Consider the following 27,831-nt stretch of genomic DNA (forward strand, 5'->3'; position numbering starts at 1 on the left):
TATTTTATATAAACATTTCTCTTTCACCTGTCATTTTTCATCTTTTTGTCTTTAATTGAAAATTATGTTGGGATTTTATGAAAAAAGTGAGGGTATGTATATAACTTATATTTTGTAAAGAAATAATATTTTAATGGTATAGAGAAAGATAAGGGAAAATATTGTGAAATATATTTTTATAAGAAAGCAAAAAGTAGTCTTGTGTCCTAAACTTAGAAAAAATCAAAAAAAAATCTGCTACTAGTGCTCTTAGCTAAGGACTTATATAGGACCGAATCTGATTACATCTATTTTTCCGCTTTAATTTTAATTTTGAGCACAGTAATGACTACTCTGGGTTGATTGTTGGGGTCCTTTTGTAGCATTGTTTTATCAATGCAATAGTTTATCTTCCTTAAAAAATAATAATAATAAGTCAATAATTTTATTGAAGTTTATCTTATCTTTTCATTATTTTCCTTCTGTTTTTAGCCAAGGAAAAGTACCTCGTATACCAAACGAATTAAGAAAAATAGAATTAGTAGAAAAATGCCCCTTTGTTTTTTTTTTTTGGTAAGTAGTAGTCGAGTCTTAAATAAAGGCAAAAGAGAAAAAGACAAGAAAATGATGAAATTAAACAAGATAAGGAAGAAGAAAACGACGGTGGGACCACACCTACGGCAATACGGCAATACCCAAGAAAAGTTTGACGACTGAGACAAGATTCTATGCACATGTGGTCTTCGTACACGGGTATCACATGCCATGTGCACTCGCTGCTGCCTCTAGAAACCCTATCTAAATGGACCATGAACAGAGCACTGCTGACAAACAAAAGATTATACAGAAATTGTATATAAAATTATGGGGAGTGTTATATTTGTCTTTATTTAATATAGGGTTTTCATATGGCATCTACATTGCCCATCCTTCGGCTGATGTCATCTAGTTGAAATTTTTCAAAACTAAAATGAGAGTTTGAGCTCCAAAATGAGAATTTTCGATCCTTTTAATATTAATCCCCTTGAGTTTCACTAATGTCCTGATGGAGCTAAACCAAATTGTGGCTCAGTCAAACTTGAAGGAGCGCCAGCAGTTTTTACCGTCTAGACATCTCATGTATGGCTCTATGCGGACAAGTGCTATTATGGTTACGTCTACGTAGAATAGTTATAGTTAATTTCTCTCGCCTGACTATTTTAATAGAAAAATATAAATAAATAAATCATATCTATTTCATGGTCAATATTTAAAATTTGTATATCTAAATACATAATGCACATCTTTTTTATTTTTAGAAGACGTACAAATATTGACATCACATAGTGTTATATGAATTAACTTTAAGGATAAATACATAATCAGTCTTTGTGATTGGCCTAAATTACAAAACACTCAATGCGGTATCAAAATAAACTCAGAGGTCCTTGGGGTATGCCAAAAAAACAATTTAGTTCATATAGTCAAATTTCGTTAAAAAATTTAAACAGATTCCGTTAGTTGCCATGTCACCACCAATAAAATGGTGACACGTGTTGCTCTTAATAAAATATATTAAATCTATAAATTAAAAAAAAAAAAAAAAAAAAACTACACAGTGTTCACTCTTCCCCCATTTCATCGTCAATCCTTTCCCCTAGACCCATTTTCTCATTTCCCCCAATTTTCTTCCCAAACACATATTCCCCGCCCCCCAAAATTTGCCCTGTGCAGCAACGACCACCATCGTCGGCCTTCCCCGCCGTGTGATGACCTGTTCTACCACGCCGAAGACCCTCACCGGCCCAGTCTTCTTGTCTATTACGTTTTTTTCATTCTCAATTTTTTCATGGATTATTCTCTGTTTCAAATGAGTTTGTTGGTATTTTATTTGTGAAAAGGAAGCTTCCTATCATATTTGAATTAATTATGGGTTTGCTGAAGAAGAAAAGAAGTCGGTTCAATTTTCTTAGCTGTTCTTATCCTCTCACCTTTGCTGAAGAAGAAAAGAAGTGGCAAAAAAAGTGGGTTTAGCTCGTCGCCGAAGATGTGGCTGGCTCGTCGTTAGCGGTGCTCGGCGTCGTAGTCTTTGTTGCTGACCGTCAGTGAGGTGAGAGTGAAGAGAGATGAAATGGGGGAAGAGACAGAGATAAAAAGGGGGAGGAGAGAACGATGAAATGGGGGAAGAGAGAACACTGTAGTTTTTTTTTTTTTTTTTAAAAAAAAACAAAATTATTTTTTAGTTTTTTTTTTTTTTAATATATTTATATATTTTTTCTATTAAAAGCAACATGTGTCACCATTTCAATGGTGGTGACGTGCCAACTAACGGAATCTGTTAAATTTTTTATCAGAATTTGACTACGTATAGGGACTAAATCATTTTTTTGGCATACCCCAAGGACCTCTGAGTTTATTTTGATACCACATGGAGCATTTTGTAATAAAGATCAACCACAAATACTGATTATGCATTTATCCCTTAACTTTAAATCCTAATATCATAATTCAAACGTTTCCATTCACATAGAGTGGATGTCACGCTCATTACCTTCAAGACACGCAACTGAAAGTGTCTTCACATCGCCATCCGTGGCCCTATCCCACAAAATTCTCCTCAAAAAGTAAAGAAAAACAGTGAATATCATGCCAAGGAACTTTTCTTTTTGAAATTATAGCGATAATAATCATTTCAACTATACAACTCAGACACTCTCATACATACAGACTCACAAATAGTATGCATCACCTTTTCCCTAATACAAAAAGCTAGAAGCTCATTAGTTTTGGCCATTAGGAAGCAAACCCCAAGCCAAAAACAAACAAAAAAAAAAAAAAAGACACCAAAACCCGGAAAAAGAGAAGGAAAAAAATTCTTAACTTAGAATTCTAAATGGTTGGGGAACGATTTAGCATAACCACCCAAAAGATACAGGAATCTTCCGGCTCACATGGACATTGACCAACAACATAATAGATGATGTTGAATGGCACTACTGAGGCATCTAACTTGATATTTTGAAAGTATACTGCCTAGAGAATGCACACCTCTAATTACCAACTCCGAAGCACTGGTCCGTATCCCCCCTAGATCCTGATCTGGTGCTCGTCACAATCGGCATGACGGGTAGGTTTACACCGAGGGAGCATAATACCCCATTTCATTACCAACATGTGAGTAATACTCGTTGAAATTGAGATTTGCCCAAAAACGGGAAAGACCAAACTCCCCATGTTTAGGAGACTTAAGATAGCAAAGACGCAATTCAGTCAGATTTTTGTCGAATATCCGCTTAATGTTAAGCACCTGCAAACAGATGTAACTAAAAGGTTAACTGACTGTTTTCTGAACCACAGCTGTTATTTCAAAACACTGAAAACAGAAAACTATAAGCATTTCAGTGGTTTGAATGTATTATGTTGTTCATAACATATAATGAATCCAACTGCACAGAGATGCATTATATCATATTGGAAGTGATTGAGATGTGTTTAGGCTGTTAGATACACACGTGCATGCATAAATGATGCACTAAACATAAAACTGAAAAACTGTGTTTCCACACACATGTTACACTTTGAATTAATTGAAATGAGACTACACGTCATAAACATGGAATAAGATCTTCTTCATTTGAAATAAAATGGAAGATATCCATTTCAAATGAAATGGAAGATAGTACATCTAACGGTGTATATAAAGTCAATATTAGCACATATATCACAAAATTTAAATAATGTGAAATTATGTATACCGTTAGATGTACTAATTTTATGATATAGATACTATCTATTTTATTTGAAATTGAGACGATCCTAGTCCAATAAACATGACTTGAGACCCAGCAGGGTTTTCCTACCATGCAGAGAACTAGATGATGTGTCGTGTGAGAATGCACCACGAAAATGGATGAAATCCCATCATCCACATGCATGGGAAATGATTTCCCTTCATGTACATATCCTGTTAACATTTTCGAAGTACATTTCTTACTCATTGAGAGATGATCTCAAGCTGGATATCTAACACCCAATCAATCAGAGCATTTCCAATATGCTGACCTTTCAATGCCTTATCATCATCATTTTAGTAGTATCAGCACTAGTACTGACGATACTAATACACTTTTTTGTTAAATCACCACTTTTCTTAAAAGTTTAAGCTTATAGGAAGATGTAAATTTAATTATTTAATTAATACTTCAACACTCCCCCTCACGTGTGGACTTAAATTTCTTTTTAATAGATGAAACTTAATACATGGAATATTTAATTAAAATTGGAGGTGGATGATTTTGGTTCTAATACCATGTTAAATTACCACTTGTCCCAAAAGTTTAAGCTGATAGGAAGAAACGAATTTAATCATTTAATCAATATTCTAACACTCCTTACGTGTGGCTCTAGTAGGACAACTTTGTGGGTTTAGGACTGTTGTGTGGGTTTAGGTTTTTTTTTTGGGGATTTTAGGGGTTCGTTTATGAGGGCTTAGGATTTTTTTGGGTTTCAAGGCTCTCTTATTGGGGGGCTTTTGTTGGCCAGCTTTGATTTTTTTGTGTATACTTCCTGTGTACTTAGGGGCGCTTTACACTTTTTGATATATACAACATTATTTATGTTAAATTACCAGTTCTCCTAAAAAAGTAAAACTTATAGTAAGAGGTAAATTTAATCATTACTTTAACAATTTATAATTAAAAATAAATAAAAAAACACTCCTCACGTGTGGGCTCATAGTCCATTTTAATTGACAAGGCCCAACACGTAGAATATTTTATTTAAATAGGGATGAATATTTAATTTAAAGGATTGCAACTAAGATGTTCAACACAAAGTCGCAAAGAAGCAATGAGTAGGAAAGAAGATGACATTGGTTGATTTTGAAAGCTCTGATACCATATAAAATAAAGAAGAGAAGATGAAGTTTGTAAAGAAGAAGATGGAGATTCGTAGAAGAAGGTACAACTAAAGGACTACATTTTGTCTAGTTCTGATTAGAGATTTGGGTTACAAGATACAATAATATATAGACTAACGAAGGGAAGCACATCCCATAAATCATGGAGTAAAATCTAGAGCAAGCATGAAACATGGAAGAGGAAATCAAGGAAACTTGGAGGAGAGGCTGCTGTCAAGCATGAAAGGAGGAGATGCTATATGGGCCGAGATTTATCCTCTAACACCCCCTTGAACTGATGGGAGTAACTTCCTTTCGTTTGTCAAACAAAAAAAAATTGAAAATTCGCCCAAAAACAGCAACTAAAGGCTGAATCTCGCCGTAAATCATCGGGAGCGGTCAGATTTCGCCACAAAACACCAAGGAGCGGTCGAATCTCGCTGTAAAATACCAAGGGGCAATTAGATCTCCCTGCAAACACCAAGGGACGGTCGGATCTCACCAAAAATACCAAGGGGCGGTTGAATCTCGCCACAAAACACCTAGGAACGGTCAGATTTTGCCATAAAATACCAAGGCCGACAATAGATAACCAGTCATACCCCACCAAGAAATTCTACACAGCCTCTTTTTTTTTTTCAAAACTAAACCATTACTCCAAAGTGTGTCACTTTATACGCCTCAATTGCCACCTATTTTCCTAGGAAACATCATGTGGGACAAGTGGGCAGGTAAGAACCTCAGCCAACCTTCATTCCCCTTCACCTTCAAAAGACTCCCCTGAAAATATCTCTTTTGACCTTCAGGAGTGGATTTTATTGGAGAGGTAGAGAGGATGCTGGAGAAGATTTTGTCATGTTAGAGGTGCTTGGGTTGGGTCTACCTCCTGGGCATGAGGATAAACTGCTTAGCCCGTCATGGGTGAAAACTCCTGGATTACCTGGTAACTGGTTCTGGCGGGTGGGGTCAGTTATCCATAGGAGTTTGATTAACGGTGAGGATTGTTGTACAGTTTGCGTTTGCGACGTGCAATTAATCTGAGTAAAGTTCTCCTACGTTATCAACAAAAAAAAAAAAAAGAGGTGCTTGGGTTGGCTGTATTGCTGATTTGGTGTGGATATGATGAAACTGTGTGAAAAAAAAAAAAAAAAAAAAAAAAAAAAAAAAAGAGGAGAAAGGATTGCAGCTAAGATGTTCGACACAAAGTTGCAAAGAAGCAATGGGTAGGAAAGAAGACGTTTGTCGATTTTGAAAACTCTAATACCATGTTAAATTACCACTTTTCTTAAAAGCTTAAACTATAGGAACTAGTAAATTTAACAATTTAATTAATACTTCAACACTTTTAACATGTCTATGGATAGGCATGCTGTAGACAATCAAAGACCTCCTTCATTTATACACTTCAAAGCAATGACCCAAGAATGTGTTTCATAAAGAACATATACAGTCATGTAAGATGTGAAATATTTGATATTTTGAGGATTGCCCCATGCCAGAGATCTTAAAGCCATATTAGAGCACCACTAGCATTACTCATGTCAGCAAATACTTATAAGAGAGAGAGAGAGCATCATATACATGTTCACAAACATCTGTGCAGACTACAAGCTAATTAAAACATAGTACAGTTTAAGTCGTGTACACAACATTATGGATAAAAGATGTGAGAATCACCTGGGATATATTGATTCTAGAAAAATTACCCCACATATCTCCTTGATCCATCCCAATATCCCATATTCCTCCAGTAAGACAAGAGCGGAAGTCTAGTGCACATTGCAAAATGTTTTCAATTATACTGGCTACATTCCGTGTTTCATCAGAAAGGAAACATCTGCAAAGGGTATTTACACTGTTATGAGATGGTCAAGTTTAAGAAACTTCCAATACATCCAACACCCAAAAAAAAAGAGAAAACTATGCAGTAGAAAATAAAAAATCTTTTTCTCCATCGACGTAACAGGTTAAGCAAAAACAAAATTATAAAGCTGAAGCAAAAGAATTCAGCAAAACAACATCCACGGAATAGTCCCCTTCAGCAAATATATGAGAAAACCTATATTTTAAGCATCCCACACTCCATTCCCAGGATCTCAAGCCATGTTGTAGCTTTGGGAATACAATAGGATTATTGATGCCCCCAATGCAGAAATAGGCCCATTGAGCTTGGTTCTCCATCCTATTGGGACACACAAGCAATAAATAATCCTTAATCTCACCCCAAAAAGAAAGAAAGAACAAACAGAACATGAGGAGTGTTCAGATTTTCCATGAAAGCTTCAGTTCCCTCAATCTTGGAACATTCACTATATCCGACTGTTTTTAAAGTGAGGACCAAATAATCAATCAGCATTGTCATAATGGAATGTCTTTGTACATGAAACGATTGTTTTCTCATTGATTTTCATATATGAACTTTAGGCTGTACTCCTATTTCAATAAGCAATCCTACACTATCTCAAAGTGGCATATGGTTGTCTTTATTGTGATAATTACTTATACCTTTCAAATAGGTAAATAAAGGGTTATTTTAGTAGTGTTCCTAATATTCATTTGCTAAAAGATGAACCAACATAATTTGTTTTATCCTTCTTGTAAGGTTTCCATGAAAACTATTGGAGAGAATGAGGAGCCGCATTCCTGTTATGTAGCCTACCTCACATCTTATTATATAGAGTTTTGAAAAATAAAACAATGATAACTGGTCTCTAGACTTCACAAATGATGTAGATATATCTCCATTGAGTTTTTTCTTCTTGGATAAAATGACAATCAACCTCAGTATGTTTGATCCTCTTATGAAAAACTGGGTTAGATGCAGAATGTAAAGCAGCCTGGTTACATATGAGCCTTGTACTTTGCTTTAGCACTAGATCGCATCACCACTATTTGTTTCTTACTCTTCCAAGTTACAAGATTGCCGCCTAAGAATGTAAAATATCTTGTAGTAGACAGTCTATCTAAAGGAGAACCTGCCCAATCTCTATTAATAAAACCTTCTACCCTGAGATGTCCATTCGCTTTATATAGTATCCCAAGACTAGGGGAGCGCTTCAAATATCGAATAATACAAGTAATAGCTTCCCAATATGAAACACGAGGAGCCTCTAAGATTTGACTATCAACATTAACTGCATATGAAATATTGGCCTGGTAATAGTAAGATAGTTCAACTTTCCAACTAGACAATAATACCTACCAAGATCTTCAAATAATTCCCCTTCATCCTTTAGTAATTTCTGATTCGGATCCATTAGAACCTCAATAAGACGAGCACCCAAAAGACCTGTCTATTCTAAAAAATCAAGTACATACTTTCTCTGAGATAAGTTGATACCTATTCGAGATCTAGCAACTTCAATACTTGGATATTACATACTTTCTTTGAGATAAGTTGATATCTATTCGAGATCATAATCTAGAATTGGGCTTGAACTAGCAAGTGGTCCAAATGTAGCTAGAGAATCCTCCTTAGAAAAAAACCTGATTGGAAAATCCAAATGGTTTGCAGTGTAAATCCCAACAAGAATCCACAAAATGATTACCACAGCCACAATGAGTGCATTTGCGAGGCTCACGATTTCCAGCCTGACCACCTCCTTGAGAATCACATCCTCCAAGAAAACCACAACCACCTTGACTGCCACATCCCCATGAGAACTACCAAAACCACCACGGACAAAAACAAATGCAGCGCGCTCACCATTACGCTCAAAACTCAGCTGAGAGCCATGATCAAAAAGAGTAGCGCACTGAATCCGAGAAAAAACCTTAGGAAGAGATGGGAGGTCTGAACCACCTAAGGTCTATACACAAACAGAATACTCGAAATTCAAGAGAGAAGAAATCGAACATCCATATCTTGACATTGCTTTTCCATAATCTTCATGTCACTAAAGAGCAGTTGATACATGTTCCTCTCCTATCTAATAGCAACAACCTGATTGTAGTACTCGTCCACATTTTGAGCACCTAGCTCAAGCCCAAAGTTTTGTTTACACACCTCAAACAGAGTAGAACTCATACCGCAGCAACTGCAATACCTGCCGTCTACACCAAGACTACTGACGACGACAAAATTGACGGCAGAGATGTCGACGACATCACACCACTGATGACGGTGATATTGACACCATCTACCTCCAATCACGGGCATGAAGCCCAAGCTTTAGACGTTTACTATTAGTAGCACACAAAACATAGAAAAAAAAAAAAAAAAAAGAAAAAAAAAAGAGACAACCAAAAGGAAAAAAAGCAAAGGAGCAGAAGTAGTCAGAGAGTGAGTAAGTGAGTGCGATGTAGTCAAACCCTAGGCTCTGAAACCGTGTTTTAGGGTTTGCATGGAAAGAAAATAGTGGAAGAGGAGGCTACGTTCTTACATTGTCTCTCTCATCTCACAATCTATATTCAAAATAATGACCAAAATACCCCCATAACAAAACCCTATCACCAACTAATTCTTTTTTTTTTTTATATATATAAGTAATATTGTATATATCAAAAGCGCAGAGAGGAGCAACCCTAGTACACAAGTAGTATAGAAAGAGAGCGCCTATACTACTATGAGATCGCTAGATCCTTATGGTATGCTATCTTCAATCGTTTTGGATTGTCTTGGGTCATGCCTAGCAAGGTGGAGGGCTTGTTTGCTTGTTGGTGGTCGGGAGGTTGCTCTAGGAGTGGCGTTGTTTGAAAAATGGTTCCTCAATGCATTGTGTGGTGCCTATGGTCAGAAAGGAACGAGAGATGCTTTCAGAATTCTGAGCCATCCTTGGAGGAACTCACGGCTTTCTTTTTCCATACTCTCTACACGTGCACAGTGGCTTGGCTCGCTCCTTTAGTTGTTAGCTATCTTGATTTCCTTATTCTTTTCTCTTCTTCTAGTTAGTCGTTTCCCTTGTATACTTCCTATGTACTAGGGTTGCGCCCCTCTGCGCTTTTGATATAAAACATTACTTATCAAAAAAAAAAAAAGAGAGAGAGCGCCTAATTAGAAGGTGAGAATAGAATAAAAAACTCAGAAAATCTAATCACTAACGGGGCTAGCCAAGCAACTGTTCAAGTGAATAGTGTAAAGAAAAAAGTGTAAGCTCCTCTAAAGTCCTTGTGGAATCCTCAAAACATCTTGCATTTCTTTCGCTCCATAAGCACCACATAAGACATAAAAGGAATCATCTTTCACACTACCGCACTCCGAGAACGACCTCCCATCCACCAACTAATTCTTTTAACCCTAACATACTCTTTCACACTACTCTTATCCTATTGTTTCCATACTCTATATCTTTGGACTGTAGCGTTTGTTTTCCCGGTTTCGATTAGTTATGACGATTTCCTTGTACGTTTTTTCCTTTTTAGTTAGGTGATCTTCTTTGTATACTTCCAGTGTACTTTGGGGCGCCTACGCTTTTAATAAAGTCAGTTACTTACTTATCAAAAAAAAAAAGTAGTTAGCATGACCACTTTTAACAACTTGAAAATAAGAAAGCTATGTTACCAAACGAAGTGGAATGGCTGAGTCGTATATATTTCTTGGTCTAACCCTAATTGAATGAGTCTTTAGAGGCTGACCAAATTCATGTACCCAATAAATGTTAATTGCTCCAAGACTTTCACCAGCTTACAATATGTAATACACGAATGGACCTGGCACCCATCCTCTTAGCTGTTTCTGCTCTTGCAATGATGCCCAGCATAAGAAGCAAAACATAAAAATGCCCATTTCCAACTTTCTTATGTATGTAAAGGACACTGTATTGGAACTTTCAAACTTCCATTTACTCTAATAATTATCTGCTTTTAATGTTAGTAGTTTAGCTTCTGCACTACAAAAATGATCAATAATATGACCCAATGATTGACTAGAAATCCCTTATGCTGGTCCCTGAATAGGTCAATGTTTACCTCACATCTAATGAACATGGTGTATTACATAAGTATAGATATCAATCTTTTTTTTCTCCAGGGACCTAGAGGGCAATGTAAGATCCAGGATGGTTGCTTAAAAACCATGTTTGCAACTCTATGTTGCAATCAATGTTCATGTAATAGATATCTCAAAGCTTTACATGACAACAAAAACTGAACTTACATGTGTAATGAATCCATTAGGTAAGCCATATGCACTGACTCAAGATCCAACATATCTTTGACCTACATACACCACAACCATATTCGAGATCAGAACATTACAAAAAAAAAAAAAAAAGTAATAAATATACTCATACTTAACTAAATTGGAAAAGAAAATGCGTATGATAAAAAGACGATCATTAGGGTGAAAAAAAACCAATATGAGGATGATAGATGTCTATCAATCGTGCTTATCTTTCTAAAGACACACTCATATCTTTCATTATTTTGAAAACAATGATCTAGCAAGGTGCTCTATCCTGCAACGAAGAGAAGAATCGGAAACTAATGGAAAAAGAATTGAGTACATTCACCCCTCTTCCATATCAGTACAAATAGATAGCCTATTTATACATAATGGTGAAGAGTCCTCTTTATGATCAATTATCATAGCAATGAATAACAAAATGAAAAGATATTTTAATCCTTTAACTTGATCTTTATACAGAATGGTAAAGAGGCCTCTCTATGATTGATGATCTGTAGAGTGTACAATTCCAATTATGAAATATGTGTTGCTACCAAACTAAAGTTTAGGATTCAAAAATAAATATTACTATATGCATGATCTTAGTCAAATGCGAGATATTTGTATGTAATATTATGAAGTTTGCTTGGAAGCCAACCATGTGATAAACATAAACTTTCAACCGAAATAAGTGTTAAAATATAAATTAAATGATTAAATCCATACATTTCTATCAGCTTAAGCATTCGGGACAAACGATGATTTAACATAGTATCAAATCAAAGGTTCTGAATTTGAACCTTGTTTCCGTTATTGACCTTCCATTTCAATTAAATAATTCACGTGTTGATATCTCACTTGTTAAAGCACATATGAGGGGGAGTGTTATAATATAAATTAAATAATTAAATTCATACATTCCTATCAACTTAAGATTTTGGGATAAATGGCGATTTAACTATAAGTAATGACACTGAATTATTGTCTTGTTAATAATCATTTGTCCCAAAAGTTTAAGAACTGTCAAGAAGTGGACCAACAATGTATGCTCCACACTATCTCATGGGTAAGCCCGCCTAGATTGACATGCAGGCCCAGCACTTGCACATGTAGGGTGGAAACCAAAACAAACACCGAAATAGAGATTGAAACAAGTGGCATACCAAGGAACACTAGACCTCTTAGACAAATCTTGGCACCAATACTGTATTAGAAATCATTTATCACAAAAACTTATATTGTCAAAAATTGAGCCAACCATGTATATCAAGCTTACATACACCAACTCTAAATTCACCTTGTGCAAAAGTATATCCTTCATCCACTAGGCAAAAGAGTATGAAATTTATTTTAAGCTAACACCACTAGGTTATGAAAATAAATAAATAAATAAATAAAAATAAAAAAAGAAGAAGAAGGATAAAACTAGTCAAAGAATATACTACAGGTAGAAGAAAATAGATTAAAATAGTTTGCCTCAAACCTTATTATGAAGTGAGCGAAGAAACCTGCACCATGATACATGAGTTAATTGTGACTCCACGTATTGCTGTAACGTAGATACAAAGTGATTGACCTGATGCCTGACATGGTATGAAGGGAGAAAGAAATGATTACTTCTAAAAGAAAATACCTATGCTAAAATTTGGTCAAGTTTGAAAATCCAATATTACCTAGAACTGTTAGAGATGATGATCAGTGACATTTCCTTTTTTTTTTATTCTAGGTTACAGATTACATTGTCAAATTTTTTTTTCGGAGACTTGGGATATATGCTGCAAATTATTAGATCTCAAGAAACTCTGTTGACCAGGATAATAGTATCCTTACCGGTACCAAACATCAGTTTTGTTCATTTTGGAATCTTTGCTAGTGGCACAAGTACTCACTAGTGCCAGGAATACTTGTCACAAAATGTTACCTTTTTTTCTTCTTCGTCTTTCAAAAAAAAAAAGAAGCTCATTGTCCACTCCTTATGGGGAAGACTCAAATCACATGGCTTGAACCCAGGTTAAGCATATTGACACTAACACACTTGACCACCAAAACTAATGCATCTATAGCAAGGCCGCCGTTAAACATATTAGGTATTGACACTAACATACTTGACCACCAAAGCTAATGCATCTATAGCAAGGCTGTTTAACAATATTAATGAACTTAGCATTTAAACAAGTATGGGTGCATGAATGGCGGTTGTACTAAGGTGGTGGAGGGCCCTTTTGGAGTTAGCATGTGGAAACGTATTAGGAGAGGATGGGAAATTTTCTCAATATTTATTAGATTTGGAGTAGGGGATTGATGTAGGACGATATTTACCTTTATTTTCGGTAAAAACAAAAATAAAGAAAATATAAAAAATAATATCGGAACAGTGCTGCTTGATCAGAATTTTATCAATTCTCAAACAATGGAAGTACAAAAGGAAAGATTGTCACGATTCTCGCTGATTGTCAATTTTATATTAGAATTTATTTTTATTTTATTAGGACTTTATTTCCTTTCTTTAATAGGGTTCGATTTGCTTTAATTATTTTCCTTTCCTTATTAGGATTAGGTTTACTATTGTTACTAGGATTATGTTTACTTTCCGACTAGGATTAGATTTACTTTCTCTACTAGGATTAGATTTACTTTCTCTACTAGAAGTAGGTTTACTTTCTCTACAAGTATTTCTCTTTTATAAATAGGCTAGCTTATTATGTAAAAAAAGAAACTTAAGGAATTATTATCCAATTAGAGAATTCTTTCTTAAATACTCTGTGGAGTTTTATATTTCTTTTAGCCTGCGGGCTTGTTTTTATCTTTTTGGGTGGAAGACGAAGACGTTTCTCCTTGCAGAATCAAAGACGTTGCTCTTTGATTAGTTTCCTTAGTTTTCCGCTACGTCAATTGGTATCAGAGCAGGCTTTATCCTGATCATGGCCAATCAGTGCAACGGTGACAAACTTCTTCAACAACGCCACTTGTAGGGGAGGGGCTCTTTCAAGAGCCAAATTCATGGGGTATCCGAGCCGGCATTATCTGGATTCGATGGCCAACTTATACTACAACAACAACTTCTATAACGACATCGTTCGTGAGAGAGATGTTTCGAAATCTGACTATCAGTGATATATCAAGCGAACAGAGGCTCCTTTTAGAGCTGAATTCCAAGAGCTCAGGCAAACGGCACAAATGATGCAACAGGAGGTGCGCCAATTGTGCGAGTCGTTTGAACGCCGGCAAATGCGTGCCCATTGGAATCACAGAGACACCCGGGAGTACAGGATGAATATCGATCTCCCTTCATTCGATGGTCATCTTCACATTGAAGATTACCTTGACCGGATAATAGAGGTAGAAAGATTCTTTGAGTACGTGTATTCCGAAAGAAAAGAAGGTGAAGTTGATGGCTTATAAGCTCAAAGGTAGAGCATCCGCTTGGTGGGAATGGTTGAAGCTCTCTCGATTCAGGGAAGGAAAAAGACCCGTGACATCTTGGCCCAAGATGAAGCGGTTATTCAATGCCCGGTTCCTACCACCAGATGACTATGGGATTCGAAGGGAACCCATTCGGTATCCTTATGTTGACCAATTCCGTGAGGATGATGTAAACCACTTTTGTCATGTCCATAATCATCTTCATAACTCTCCAAATAGGCCATTCGCCAATGAGGAGAATTTCAATTATGGTGAAGAAGTTGTGGAAGATGTTACGCTGGTTGAAGAAGTGAAGTTGCCGTCAGAAAAAACATATGTGCAGCCACCATCATTGATTCCAACGATTACGTCAATGGAGGAACAGCTATCACCTCCACCACCACAAGTGCAACTTCCTCCACCACAGTTGCAACCTCCTCCACCACAAGTGCAACCTCCTCCACCATCACAATCACCACAAAAATTGGTGATCCATTTGAAGAAAACAGTGAAGTTGAAGATGACATCCATGAAGAAATAGTTGGAGGAATTTTTTCGGAAGTAGACGAAAAGCAAATATCGTGTCTTGATGCTATCTATGTAGATTTCTCCAGGTACCTTTCTTCAAAGGAGTTGCGCGTGCCATGTCCCAAAGAAAACTTGAGGACAAGTTTTTTTCAAGTGGGGGTGTCTGATGTAGGACTATATTTACCTTTATTTTCGGTAAAAACGAAAATAAAGAAAATATCAAAAATAATATCGGAACAGTGCCGCTTGATCAGAATTTTATCAATTCTCAGACAATGGGAGTACAAAAGGAAAGATTGTCACGATTCTCGTTGATTGTCAATTTTATATTAGAATTTATTTTTATTTTATTAGGACTTTATTCCTTTCTTTAATAGGGTTAGATTTGCTTTAATTATTTTCCTTTCCTTATTAGGATTAGGTTTACTATTGTTACTAGGATTATGTTTACTTTCCTACTAGGATTAGATTTACTTTCTAGAAGTAGGTTTACTTTCTCTACAAGTATTTCTCTTCTATAAATAGGCTAACTTATTATGTAAAAAAAGAAACTTATGGAATTATTATCAAATCAGAGAATTCTTTCTCAAATACTCTGCGGAGTTTTATCTTTCTTTTAGCTTGCGGGTTTGTTTTTATCTTTTTGGGTAGAAGACGAAGACGCTTCTCCTTGCAGAATCAAAGACGCTGCTCTTTGATTAGTTACCTTAGTCTTCCGCTACGTCAGGGATGGTTCTCAAATTAGGTTTTGGCATGATATTTGGTGCGGGGATCAATCTCTAAAGGAAGTATTCCCTAATTTATTTTGTATTGCGAGCAATAAGGAGACATGGGTCAGGGATAATATGTAGTGGTCTAATGGCGTTATACAATGGAATTTTCCTTTCTTATGAGCAGTCCAGGATTGGAAGGTGGAGGTGGTGATGGCTATTTTTGGGAAGCTATATGGTTTCCAACGACAACTAGGGGGGACAAACTATATGTGGTGGACTCCTTCCAAACGAAAGATTTTTTAGGTGAGGTCTTTTTTTCGTGAGCTCTCATATTTGAGGATAGAGATGGTGGAGGCTTCCTCTTTTCCGTTAAGGAGTCTATGGAAAGTTAAAGTTCCAATGCGAGTAAGTTTCTTTGTGTGGACAGCGACTCAGGGTAAGATTCTAACTTTGGATAACTTGCGTAAGAAATGAATCATTGTGGTGGATTGGTGTTGTATGTGTAAGAGGAGTGGCAAGTCTGTCAATTATCTTCTCCTTCATTGTGAAGTGGCACGAGCTTTATGGAGTATGCTATTTACTCTTTTTGATGTCACATGGGTCATGCAAGGAAAGGTGACAAATTTGTTAGCTTGTTGGAAAGGTCAGAGATGTAATCGTTCAGTAAAGGAGGTGTAGAGAATAGCCTCATCGTGTCTAATGTGGACTATTTGCAGAGAGCAGAATGCAAGATGTTTTGAAGATCAAGAAAAGACGCTAGACGAGCTTAAAAAGTTGTTTATCAAGACTCTATTCCATTGGACGGGCGCTTTTAATGTGCCTTTGTTTTCTACTTTGCCTCAATTTGTGGCTTTTTGTTCTTCGTTTCGCCTTTAGTGGGGCCTCTTTTGTAAGGGTTGCGCCCATTTACGCTTTTCAATAAATTACTTATTTATTAAAAAAAATACCATTGGATTTGATTTATGATAGATCACTATTGAATTTTGATATAATGGTAATTTTAAAACAAATTTTGGACATAGACAAAAAATAAATAATAAATAAATTTTAATCACATTTACTAAAAGAACCTAAACCAAGTGCTTGAAAGATATACAATATTGGTTAAAAAATAATAATAATAAAGAAACAAACAGATAGATAAAGAGTTATTAAAATGCTAGCAGCAATCCTAGTTTTACATAATGAAGGAGTATATCCCCTCAATTCCAACCCACAACCCCATCCTTCTAAAACTTTTAACGCAGACTCTAGATCATTCTTTTTTCTTCGCATCTTGCTCTACTATTTAAATAGCTTTTGTTCAATCCCAAAAACCTATGCTAGATTGTTCGAGTTACAGATACATGTCCAACGGTCAGATTTTTTTCCCTTTTTTTAAGATTTCTTACATTTTTGAAGTCTACTAGCCATCTCTTACCCATATCATCTTCTGGCAACATTGCTACAATAAGATGATCAAAAAATCCAAAAACATAGTAGCCAGAGCAAATGTAAATGCTACCATTCTGAGTACAAAAGATCCAAATAGAACAGACAATTGTAAGGCGTACCTTAACTTCATCAATATGTTAAAATGGCCCACTTCTTTTCCATGATGTTCAGAAGTACGATTCTGACTAATCAAATGCACCAAATCCTGTATACCAAAATTGACAGCTTGTTAGATACTTTAACGTGATCAAAAGCCAGTTGAATTTCCAGGATGTTTCATCATTTATATGCAATTCTTAAGAGATGAGTCATGACTTAAAACTAATGTTAATGATTTGAAATTCTAGAAATTGCATCCACTTCTGCAGACACCTGACACCAAATATCAAGTTCATGGTTAAGCAAAAACAAGAGCGCGCACACACAATCGAAAACAAAAATAATAATAAATAAAGAAAGAAATCCATAAAAGGGAGGTAAAATGTAGCATAGCCTCATTTGAGACTAGACCAAGATTTATGTCTATGCATACGTTAACTAGTAACAAACTGAGAATTAATCAACATTTAGTCTAGTTTAAGCAACCTACAGGAGTTGGGGCTGTTGACAGCCAAATGCTCCTATTTTCCACCTTGAAGAAAGAAGCAGGTATCAATAAGTCTACCAAGTTTTCTTGAAAATGATACAGCAAATCACACACATCAATCTCACAAATTTTTAAACATAACCAGAGATATACAAAACTAAGAGAAGGCTAAAGAACCGAACTTTTATAGCCAACTGGCACCTCAATCCCTCTAAGGGAGGGAGGTCTGTGGTTCAATACTTGGAAGGGCGAGGGTTCCCTGAAAGAGGCAGTGGGATAGGGGAGTCTGCTATAGTATTATTAAAATTATGATCAAACAATAAGCTTGTAGCCTGCTGATGCTGTTTGATAAAAATAGGCAAGTAAACAATGCCTAGGCATCCATACCTTCAATGAGCACCAAACATCAGTTAATGAAAATACGGCAAGCTTCACTTGTATCAAAAAACTGAATATTTTAGCATATATTTGCAATGCATCTGGAGTCACAACAATACTGACTGGCCAATCCACACGGTAACCCAAACCCAAAAAATTGAAGGAATGCACTCCTGCAATCAAAGGAGAAGAATAGGATCTACATATTTTAAGATTCAAATTTAAATTTAAATTGACAGGGAAGAATTCAACAAAACTGTAAAATAAAGAAGTAACCAAAAACAGCAAAAAGTACCAACAGTAGATGTTGAAAGAGGCATAGTCCCATGTTCTTTCATGTACACAAATAACCTATCCTTATAACGGTCTCGCTCACATGAAGACCTCTGAACTGACACCTCAAGGAAACCTTGAATTTCTGAAAGCCTTTGATCTGCCTCGGTGACACACCACTTCTGTTGTTTCAAGTAAAAGATAGGAATAGAATCAGAAAGTTTAGGGTCATATGAATCATGTAATTATAAAGCATTAAAGTTATATTAGAAAAGAATACATGATGCCAAAGTGACTTGATAAACAAATCTGCCCAGTCTGCTAATTCCATAAAATGGTACCGCCGCAGTGCCAGCAAATGTTCCAGCAAATCAAATCCTTCTTCAAGCAACTTGATAGTTAACTTGCTGATGTACTTATATCTAGCATTCTTAAAGAAGACCATGATGTAAAATGATATCTCTTCCAACATCTAAAATTGGAGCAGGAAAATTTTTTATAGTAATGGAGACTTTACTATGAGACACAAAAGAGAAAAAGAAGAATTAGACCAATCAAGAACCCAAGAAATTCAGCAATTTATAACAATGAATCAAGTATTAATTCTCGAAAAATATTAGAGAACTTAGACAAGCATCATATTTCATAAGTGCTTGACTTGCATTACAAATTGCTGTGGGTAAAGTGAAGATGTACCTAAGGTATTATTATCTATTCGTTTTTCTTTTTCAAATTTGCTAAAGGCTTTTTATATTAATACTAAGGCTAATAATCTTAGTGCTATAGGAGGAAATGAGATTAAAGTATTAATTCATTGATCTTCCACAATCTGCACCTTACAATGTGCTTTTACCTTATGATTCTCATCCACAATTTTACCCCCCAAACTACCACTCAATTTCCAATGTCCCACTAAATCTTTCAATTTTTGCAATGTACCCAGCTTGATTACCAAAGGGATTGCAATGTCCCCCTTTCACACCCCAAATGACAAAAATACCGCTACATAAGATTAAAAATAAAAAGAAAAAGAAAATAAATAAAAAAAGGACAAAAAATCAGAAAAACAATAAATAAAATAAAAAATGACCCAAGGCACGTTGCAAAAATTGAAATTTTAGAGGAGAAATTGCAAAAGTTTTGGGGGATAAGGGTAGTTTTCCCATATTTTTAACAATCTTGCTATTGGGTGCTAATTATTTACTACAGAACCATTGACCTTGTTAAGTGTTTTTTGTATTTTGATTTGAAAACGTTTATGATGTGATAGAAAGTTGAGAAGTGTTTTCGGTGTAGTCCACACTTGAAATTGTTTTCTGTAGGAGTCTACTTAAAAAAATTGTTTGGTAAACACTTTGAAAAGTGTTTTGTATTTTCAAATAAACAAACACTGAACATGCTTATTTTTCAGGTGTGAAACTGGCTGCTTACTTCAACAAAAAAAAAAAAAAAAAAAGAAGAGAGAGAGAGTAATCATGCTGCCAGAACAGGGCAGGGGTGGCCGCACAGCTACCCATGACTATGACAGAGGTGACCGTGCAACCACCTCCCTCTATTTTTTTTTTTTATATTTTGTTGCAAGTAATAAGTAAACCTCCACACCTGAGAAAATAAACATCTATTTTTTCAAAATATTCTTTTAAGGCTTGGAAAATTTTCTAAAAATTGTGTCTTGTTTTTTTTTTTGAAAAGTGATCTGTTTTTTTTGTTTTTTGAAAACTGTTTTGCTTGGTAAATGTTTTCTGAAAAGTGTGTTTTTGTGTTGGAGAAGAGAAAACACTATTTGGAAAGGTTAGCAAACATAGACATATATGCTCAGCAGAAATAAAACATCAAAGCAACAGTTAAAGCAACCTCATCAAAGGCAAGCAGACAATCCAGAAGTCCCCTTATACATGGCATTTGTGGTTGATGAAGCATTTTAAAGAGAAAAATAAAGAAAAAATGAACAAACCACACAGCATAATTTGATTAATCTTTAGCATAAAAGTCAAGGATACTGAAGCATGATTTCCTGCAGTAGACATTTTTCAATGATGAAATCAAGTGGTATCTCAAACACAGCCGACAAACTCTGCCTGTGACCTCCAACACTATTATCAATGGTGTCACTGGTAGTACCAAGCAAAGTCTCCCAGTTACTACCACCAGAAACATTTTTCATAACTTCTTGGTTGTGGTCCTTCAAGTCTGATGGTGAATAAACATGGCACACTTTGATATTATCAATCAAAACATGGTCTCCATCATGGCCTTGTTTACCATGATGATCACTCTTACTACTGGTAGAAGATCCATGAGAGTCTACATGTAACAGAAGCTCAGATCCAAACTCATGCCGAGAACCAGCTGCTAACTGTTCCACAGATAACTTACAAGGGTTTTCTACAGAAGTAAAGTCAAAGTAAGGCAAAGAACACCCATTGTCTGTGCTGCATCTCTCCCCAAGCTTGCTCATTGAGTGGAGGGAAGCATAATTTGTCAGCATTGGGTTCATACTGAGAAAATTGCTATGGTAGTTAGGCTTCCACTGTTGCAATGTAGATGAATATGGAGAGTACGTTGGATTTTCTTGTTGGCCCTTGCCAGAGGCTTCTTCCAGTGAAGCATTGAGAGTGGCAAGAGTTTTGCTAAAATACGATGTATCTTCCTTTATGACTCCTACATTTTTTTTCCACTGCTTTAGAGAGTCCGCAGGATGTGATCTCGAGTCATCTTTGTATCCTTCAAAAACATTAAATGATTGTTTCTGGGGTTGTCCCGGTGTCCAGGCTTTATCTGCTAACGTATCTGTATGTTGAATATCAGACGTCCAAGACTCCCTTGATTCAAGCAGCATAGAATCATTACTTAAATGCACATCATGACAAAGGCAGTCTGTTATTTCATGAGTTCCATGTGAATCACTTGCTATATGACATGGCTTTTTAAATTCACGAGGGTTTTGCAAAGAAATATCCATCGAAGTGCTCGTAGAGAAGGTTAAAGTAGATAAATACTTAGTTTCAATCCCAGCCATATGATTAGGAGGCTCAATCAATTGCTCGGGCTCAATTTGCTCTTCAGAGCTGTTTGTGGAAGAACATTCAGACAACTCGTATGTATCCATCACATAAGAGAATTCATCCATTGAACTTGAGTCATCACTGTTCACATTACTAAAAGCACTGAGAATTAGAGAAAACTAACCATCAATGAAGCACTAACAACATTTGAAAGAAAAGCGACATATAGAGAATAAGTGGAATGAAAGAGTACCCATGAACCAGAGAGAAATATATTTATCAGCAAGCATGCATTCATGTAAAGGACCATTTACATAAATTAAAATGAGTTGTTTATTCCCAGCCACTCTTTATGTCAGTAAAATCAAAACAGACAGAACAAGCTATCGGGTGTGTGTGTGAGAGACAGAGAGAGAGAGATTACACATTTGAGCTTCTTTTATCTGCTGCTGAAGGAGATACCAATCTGTCATCCAACGTGAATGAAACTGGATTGTTTGCACACCCTCTATCATTATCAAAGTACACAGATTCAGTGCAACGTGGAACTACCTGCAAAAGGAAAAGAAAAATTAATACAAGAATGCAACTAGATGATCAGAAAGCAGCAGTGAATCAAATCAGCATGCAGGTAAACATGACAAACTCTTATTATCTATGAAACAAATTGTTTACTCTCTCTCTCTCAACCTAATAAAATCATTAATAGGGGGAGAACAAAGGTTAAGGTAAATGAAAGAGTGGTGCTCATGAACCAAAGCCCTCAACATGATTTGATTATCAAATATAATGTGCCAGCCATGCAAAATACTAAGGGTACAAGTTGGAGCAGCTGCTGGAAAATCTTTATTTCCTTCACTTTTGCAAGCTTACGGCAGAACCTTGTCCCCACGCACATCTAATACCCCAAGCTGATGACAAATACAATGGGAAGCTATCAAAGGATAAGAAGATAATTTTGGACAAGGAGACGGATGGAACTCTGTTAAAAATAAGGGAAAATCAAATGTAGTCCCTAGGTTTTTGTGTGATTTCAATTTAGTCCTTAGGTTTCCAATCTCGACAATTGGATCCTTAGGTTTTACCTCAATTTCAAATAGGTCTTTTCGTCCACATACCATCCAATTAATTAACGATGTACCACGTCAGACCACTAAGTTGATGACACGTGACTCACATCTGACACGTAATGTGCCAACTGTATGTTCCATGTGGAAAATCTATCCTAAATTAAAAAAATTATAAGCAAAACAAAACATTAAATTTTTTTTTTTAAAAAAAAAAAAAAAAAAAAGGTGGCGGCTATGAGGGAGAGACCAGCCTCCCCTTACAAAGGGGTGACCAACCACCCATCACCAGTGAAAGAGAGTCGCCCCTCATTCAGTGAGGAACGGCCCCCTCACCAATGAGCCGTTCCTCACCGAATGAGGGGTGGCTCTCCTCACTAATGAGGGGAAGCTGCCCCTTATCTGGCGAGGGGCAACCATCCCTCTCATAGGGGTGGTCAGCACCCCTCATAGGGTGGTGAGGGGAGGCCTCCCCCACAACCGCACCCATCTTTTCTTTTCTTTTTTTTAATTTTTAATTTTTTTTTTTTTACTTAAAAAAAATATTATGTAAGGTAAATTTATAATTTAGAATAGATTTGCCATGTAGAAGATACAGTTGGTGCATGAGGTATCATACGCGAGCCATGTGTCATCAATTGATATTCCATTAATCCCATTTTTTTTTCTTTCTGCATAGGCAAAAAGGGGTGTCTCTGACTGCTTTTGCATTATGCATCCTCTTCATGTTTTTCCTTTCGTCATTTTTTTGCCAAAAGAAATGCAAAAACCACTTTTTTCTCAGTTACCAAGTGGCAACTTTTGGAGGGCAAAACCACTTTTTTGCAATCCAATAAGCAGAAACAAGGGGCATTTAATCTCCTTAAGCCCAAGCATGAATAGCATTGTAAACCAGGTCAATGCTGAGGAGAATTGGAATCTCAATGCAGGATTTGCAGTATCCTTGAAGTTTACACAACATAAACAACTCTCGTAACAGGATTGACAAAAATCACTAGGACTATAGTTTGTTCACGGACTACAGCAGATCAGACAATAGCATTTTAGCATTATTGCAACACACAATTAACATTTGAAAAAGTGGAATGATAGCCGATGGCTCAGGAGACAATTAAGATTTCATTGTATGTAAATCAAGAAAGCATCATATTCGCTAGAAAACATGATAATAGGCAGGATAATTTTACTTTTATGTTAACTTGGAATTAGGAATAATCAAGAGAGCATGCATTGCAGAATCATAGTAAACAAAGAGTTTTTTTTTTTTTTTTTAATATAAGTATAGTAAACAGAGAGTAATGGATAACATTTCAGTATTTAGCCCAAAGAATGTCAAATACCACATATACTCACTAATATAACTATGGGCAGGAGGAGTATAATCTAAGCAAGCCTGAACCACAAATTGTCATGATAAATATGTCTTTGAACCATGGCATCTTGCAGACAATAACATATGAAAACAAGGTAAAGGATTTCAGATAATTCAAATTTGTTGCAACATATTTTTACCATTCATTAATATTATGTAGCAGCAAACACAGGAATCATTGAAAGAATCTAAAACTATTGTACTGTAATTACCTGTTCATATCTAAACTCTAATTTTGTCAAAAGATATTCGAGTTTCTTTTGCATCATTTTGTAGTAACTGTCTCTCGCCAGTACCATCGCTTCTATATTTACTTTGCTGAAAGTCACTGGAGATGCATATGATGGATAAATGCTCGAAAAACCACTCCAGCATGGAAGAAAATCCTCATAAGTATTGTCCCCAGTGGCAACATAAATATATAATTCAAGCAATTTCATTATCACTTGCAGCTGCTGACCAGCTCTGACAAGTGGATTCAAGAAGTCCTTTAGAAAACAAGGAATAGCAACTCCATCTCGCTCCTGAGTTTTAACAGTTCCCAACCACGATAATCAACAGTAAGAAGGAATGCTAAAAGATGAACACATAGAAAACAGCTTCTGAATCCAAAGTTTCAAAATTGCAATAGACAACAATACCCTGATACTTGGCAATGGGAAGTCAACATATATGCCAGCTTTACCATGTGGATTAGGCAGTTGATTGTTAGCATGCTCTACTATAAACTCCTTATAAGGATCACTAATCTCAGCTTTGAATATCCAGGATCTGATAAACCCACAGTATGGTTCACATGACCGAAGAAAGAGAAACTTGAGTACAGCATGGTGAGCAGGATCAGCAACCTAAAATAACATTTTTGGTCCAAAAAATCATTAGCAAAACTATATATATATATATATATATATATATATATATATATGGATGTACAACCTTGTCAGAAATCAAACATTTTACAGAATTCTTGTCTGTGAAGAAAAGATTTTACAGTTACCATATGACAATAAACAATTATGTGAAAGGATATCATAATATTAACGTCAGTGAGTAAAAGAAGTGAAATTAAAACATTCCTAGTTGAAAATCTTAATTATGTGTCAGAAGAGAAGGAAGAAACACAGGGAAGATTATAAAATTTAAGCTAACCTGTAGTAGTTTATACAAATAAGTGAGTAAATCCCCTCCTCTGCAGAAGTTACAAAATTCAAAGGTTGCTTTAGCAATTAAATCTTCAAAAGATGATGCCGAGAAGCAACGGGCTACATTACGTAGGTTGCAAATATTTCCAAGAGCCTCAATCTGAATCCTCAATTCCTTCGTGTGCAGGTACAACTCCAATAGCGTAATTTCAGAATGCGCTACACTAGTCAAACATCCTACCACAGAAGATTCGTGAAAAGGCATGCCAACACCCCGTGATGATCGCCTGAAACCTACTGATGCATATAATGTGTCCAGTGCGCACAAGTACCCCTGTAAAACCTTCCCAACAGCAACAGCAAATGCATGATTAACAAGACCGTATGGAGGACAATTGTTGTCATGATGATTTTGACTTTCTGGGGGTTCAGAATTTTCACCCCTCTTTCCCATCGAACTCTCATCCAATTTTGATTTAGTAAAATACTCTACAAAGTTATGGAGAAGAAAAACTATAGAACCCGAGCAGCCTATGGAGCTCAGAATCTTTCCCAAAGCATGAGTGCTTGAAGACCGGTTCCACAGACTTGGAATTCGATGGATGGTCCTATCAGCTGGTTCAGAACAAAAGGCAGCAGAAAGCTTTTTGATACTAATAAGTGCTGATTGTACACCTTGCAGTGCAAACATTGCCAACCTCACCAAACTTCCCTCCTACGCCCAAAAGTTCACATTCAAAATATCAGTGAGCTTCCATACAGTAACTTAAATTCAGGCACATTTGGTTTGCTATTGCTACACTTTAGTAGGCTGTTGAGATAACACAGCCTGAAAATATATTACCAAGCCTTTTGTTGTCAAACTGGTAAAATCAATAGAAAACACTAAGCATAGCATTAGATGTCAGTTGAAGCTGAGTAGGTATTAGGGTTTAATGAATAACATTTCATTATATTGAATGTTCTCATAATTAGGAATTCCTTTCAGACTATACATAAATCATCCTTTTTCATGCGCCTTTTCTGGGTCACATCAAAGGAAGACAATGAGCAGGGAATGAATATATCCATTGTTCAACCAATTGTTCAGATTATTCAATAACCCAGTAAATCAGAAATGCATGTCATAATGCATCATCAGTGCGTACCAGACTTCGGGGTCAGGCTTTTCTGAAAGCAATTTTCTTGCTTCCAGAGATCCAAGACCAATGCAATTTTTTTAGCCTCGAAAAGCATTTTGAAAAAATGCCAAACGAAAATTCAGTAGCTTCGAAAGCAAGTAGAAACCCTAAAGACTCTAGTTGCGTAAAACAGCGAGAGAAAGAGAGAGTTTGGGCTTACGGAGACGACGGAGGCGTCGTAGAGAGGCTGAGAGGAAGAGGAGAACAGGGAAGAAGAGAGTGATCCTCGGCGTCCGCTTTCGGAAGGGATGGATTCCCAAGTCCTCGGAGGAAGCCATGGATCTTCCACCTTCAGCTTCTCAAACAACAATGCGAAATTCGTATCCACCGCCATAATCTGTCCACATCTACTACGAACCCTCCTTTCCTCTTCTTCTTCTTCCTCCTCCTACCACTAAGCAATTTGCATTTTAAACGCAAAATATCTACTCATTTGGCCCGCCTAAAACTCAAACATCATTCACTACCTTCAACTTTTTTCTAAAGAGTTATAAAACGATTCTTGTTCACTTCTACATATACTTATTTCTTCTTCGTAAAATCAAAACAACTTTCGTCTCAACTGATAAAAATATATTTAATTATCCTCGGTAACATACTAACATGCCACCTTTTTTATATGTAGCATTTTTAAGTCGCCTATGTTCCATAATTTTAGAATACACAATTTCCAAAAAAACAAAAATAAAAAAATTGAAATTGCGGCCATCCTTATTTGTCAGAGATTGCATTAAAGAGCTTAAAAAAATATTTTTAGTACATACAAAGTTACACTGGCAAAAATTGGTCTATTAGTAAAAACATTTAAAAAAACAATTTATTTTTTACTTTTTTATTCTTAAAAAGCTCAAAACTATGTTTTGGAGGAAGCTTGAAAATTAATATTTTTCTAAAAAGCTATTTCAGGCTTTATTTTTTAAGCAAAAGTTCAATTTCTCAACTCAATTTCAAATAGGATATAGTATATTGATGTAAGAGCATCATATTAAGCTCTTCAAATAAAAAGTTAAATTTTAAGAGAAAAACTATTCTTCTTTTTTTTAAAAATGTGAAGAGTCACTTTTAAAATAAACCAAATATTAAACTCTCTATATCTTCCTCTACTTTAGGTAAATATTATTATTTTCTTTTCTTTTTTTTTTAATTCTTTTTTGGTTCTTGGTAGATGAGAGAGAAGGAAAATGAATATATAAGAATAAAAACTTAAATAACTTTCACTTTTGACAATTGGTATTTGGTGAGCCTTGTTGCTCAAAGATAAATTTGAAATAGAATAGAAAGCTTGTTAAATGACTCTTTTTATTAGTTTTTTCAAATTTTTAAAGAAAAATCAAATTTAAAGAGCTCAATAGTGATGCTATAAGACAATTATACAACAAGGATGACGTGGAATAAAAATTAGTTTTTGACTTTTTTTAAGTACCGATCTAAAACTAATTTTTATTGTCACATCATTTAATCAAGTTATATAGTAGTCATTACTCTAGCATATACTTGGCTTTTAAAATCGACTACGTATGTGAAACGATTTTTTATTTTTTTTTTATTGAATTTTATTACTCATAATATAGTTGTTCCTTGAACTTAAAATATTGATCCAGCGTGACTTAGTAGGCTACATCGAATAACAACAATAAAGAACGGATAGGTATTTCTAGATCTTGATTCTATTAAAGGATCTAAGAAATCTTTTCTAAAACGCTAGATACTCTCTAAGTTTTGAAGAAAAATAAAAAAGAAACTCAACTCTAAGTAATTCTTATTAAACAAACTCAAATATAATCAACAACTC

The 27,831-nt window shown here is 35.7% G+C and overlaps 1 protein-coding gene and 1 pseudogene across 7 annotated transcripts; one reads left to right on the top strand and one right to left on the bottom strand.

Moving 5' to 3' along the window:
* Positions 1–2,602: 2,602 nt before the first annotated feature.
* LOC132163972 (Spc97 / Spc98 family of spindle pole body (SBP) component) lies at positions 2,603–26,564 on the bottom strand. 7 transcript variants are annotated; one of them, XM_059574365.2, is made up of 15 exons: positions 26,200–26,558; positions 24,866–25,573; positions 24,358–24,564; positions 23,929–24,240; positions 21,702–21,829; positions 20,273–21,418; positions 18,553–18,694; positions 18,295–18,454; positions 18,009–18,172; positions 17,625–17,666; positions 17,155–17,240; positions 12,442–12,541; positions 10,950–11,011; positions 6,533–6,692; positions 2,603–3,265 (listed from the first exon to the last, which is right to left on the bottom strand). In XM_059574365.2, the coding sequence occupies exons 1-15, from the start codon at positions 26,371–26,373 to the stop codon at positions 3,092–3,094; spliced, it is 3,765 nt and encodes a 1,254-aa protein (XP_059430348.2). In that variant the 5' UTR covers positions 26,374–26,558; the 3' UTR covers positions 2,603–3,091. The 7 variants fall into 7 exon arrangements, with proteins under 7 accessions (XP_059430348.2, XP_059430347.2, XP_059430346.2 ...); XM_059574364.2 differs by having other exon boundaries at positions 20,273–21,430; XM_059574363.2 differs by having other exon boundaries at positions 20,273–21,439.
* LOC148584082 (uncharacterized) lies at positions 14,350–15,413 on the top strand (annotated as a pseudogene).
* Positions 26,565–27,831: the final 1,267 nt, after the last annotated feature.

Source organism: Corylus avellana, chromosome 8, assembly GCF_965113065.1.
Source record: "Corylus avellana chromosome 8, dhCorAvel1.hap1.2, whole genome shotgun sequence".
NCBI lineage: Eukaryota > Viridiplantae > Streptophyta > Magnoliopsida > Fagales > Betulaceae > Corylus > Corylus avellana.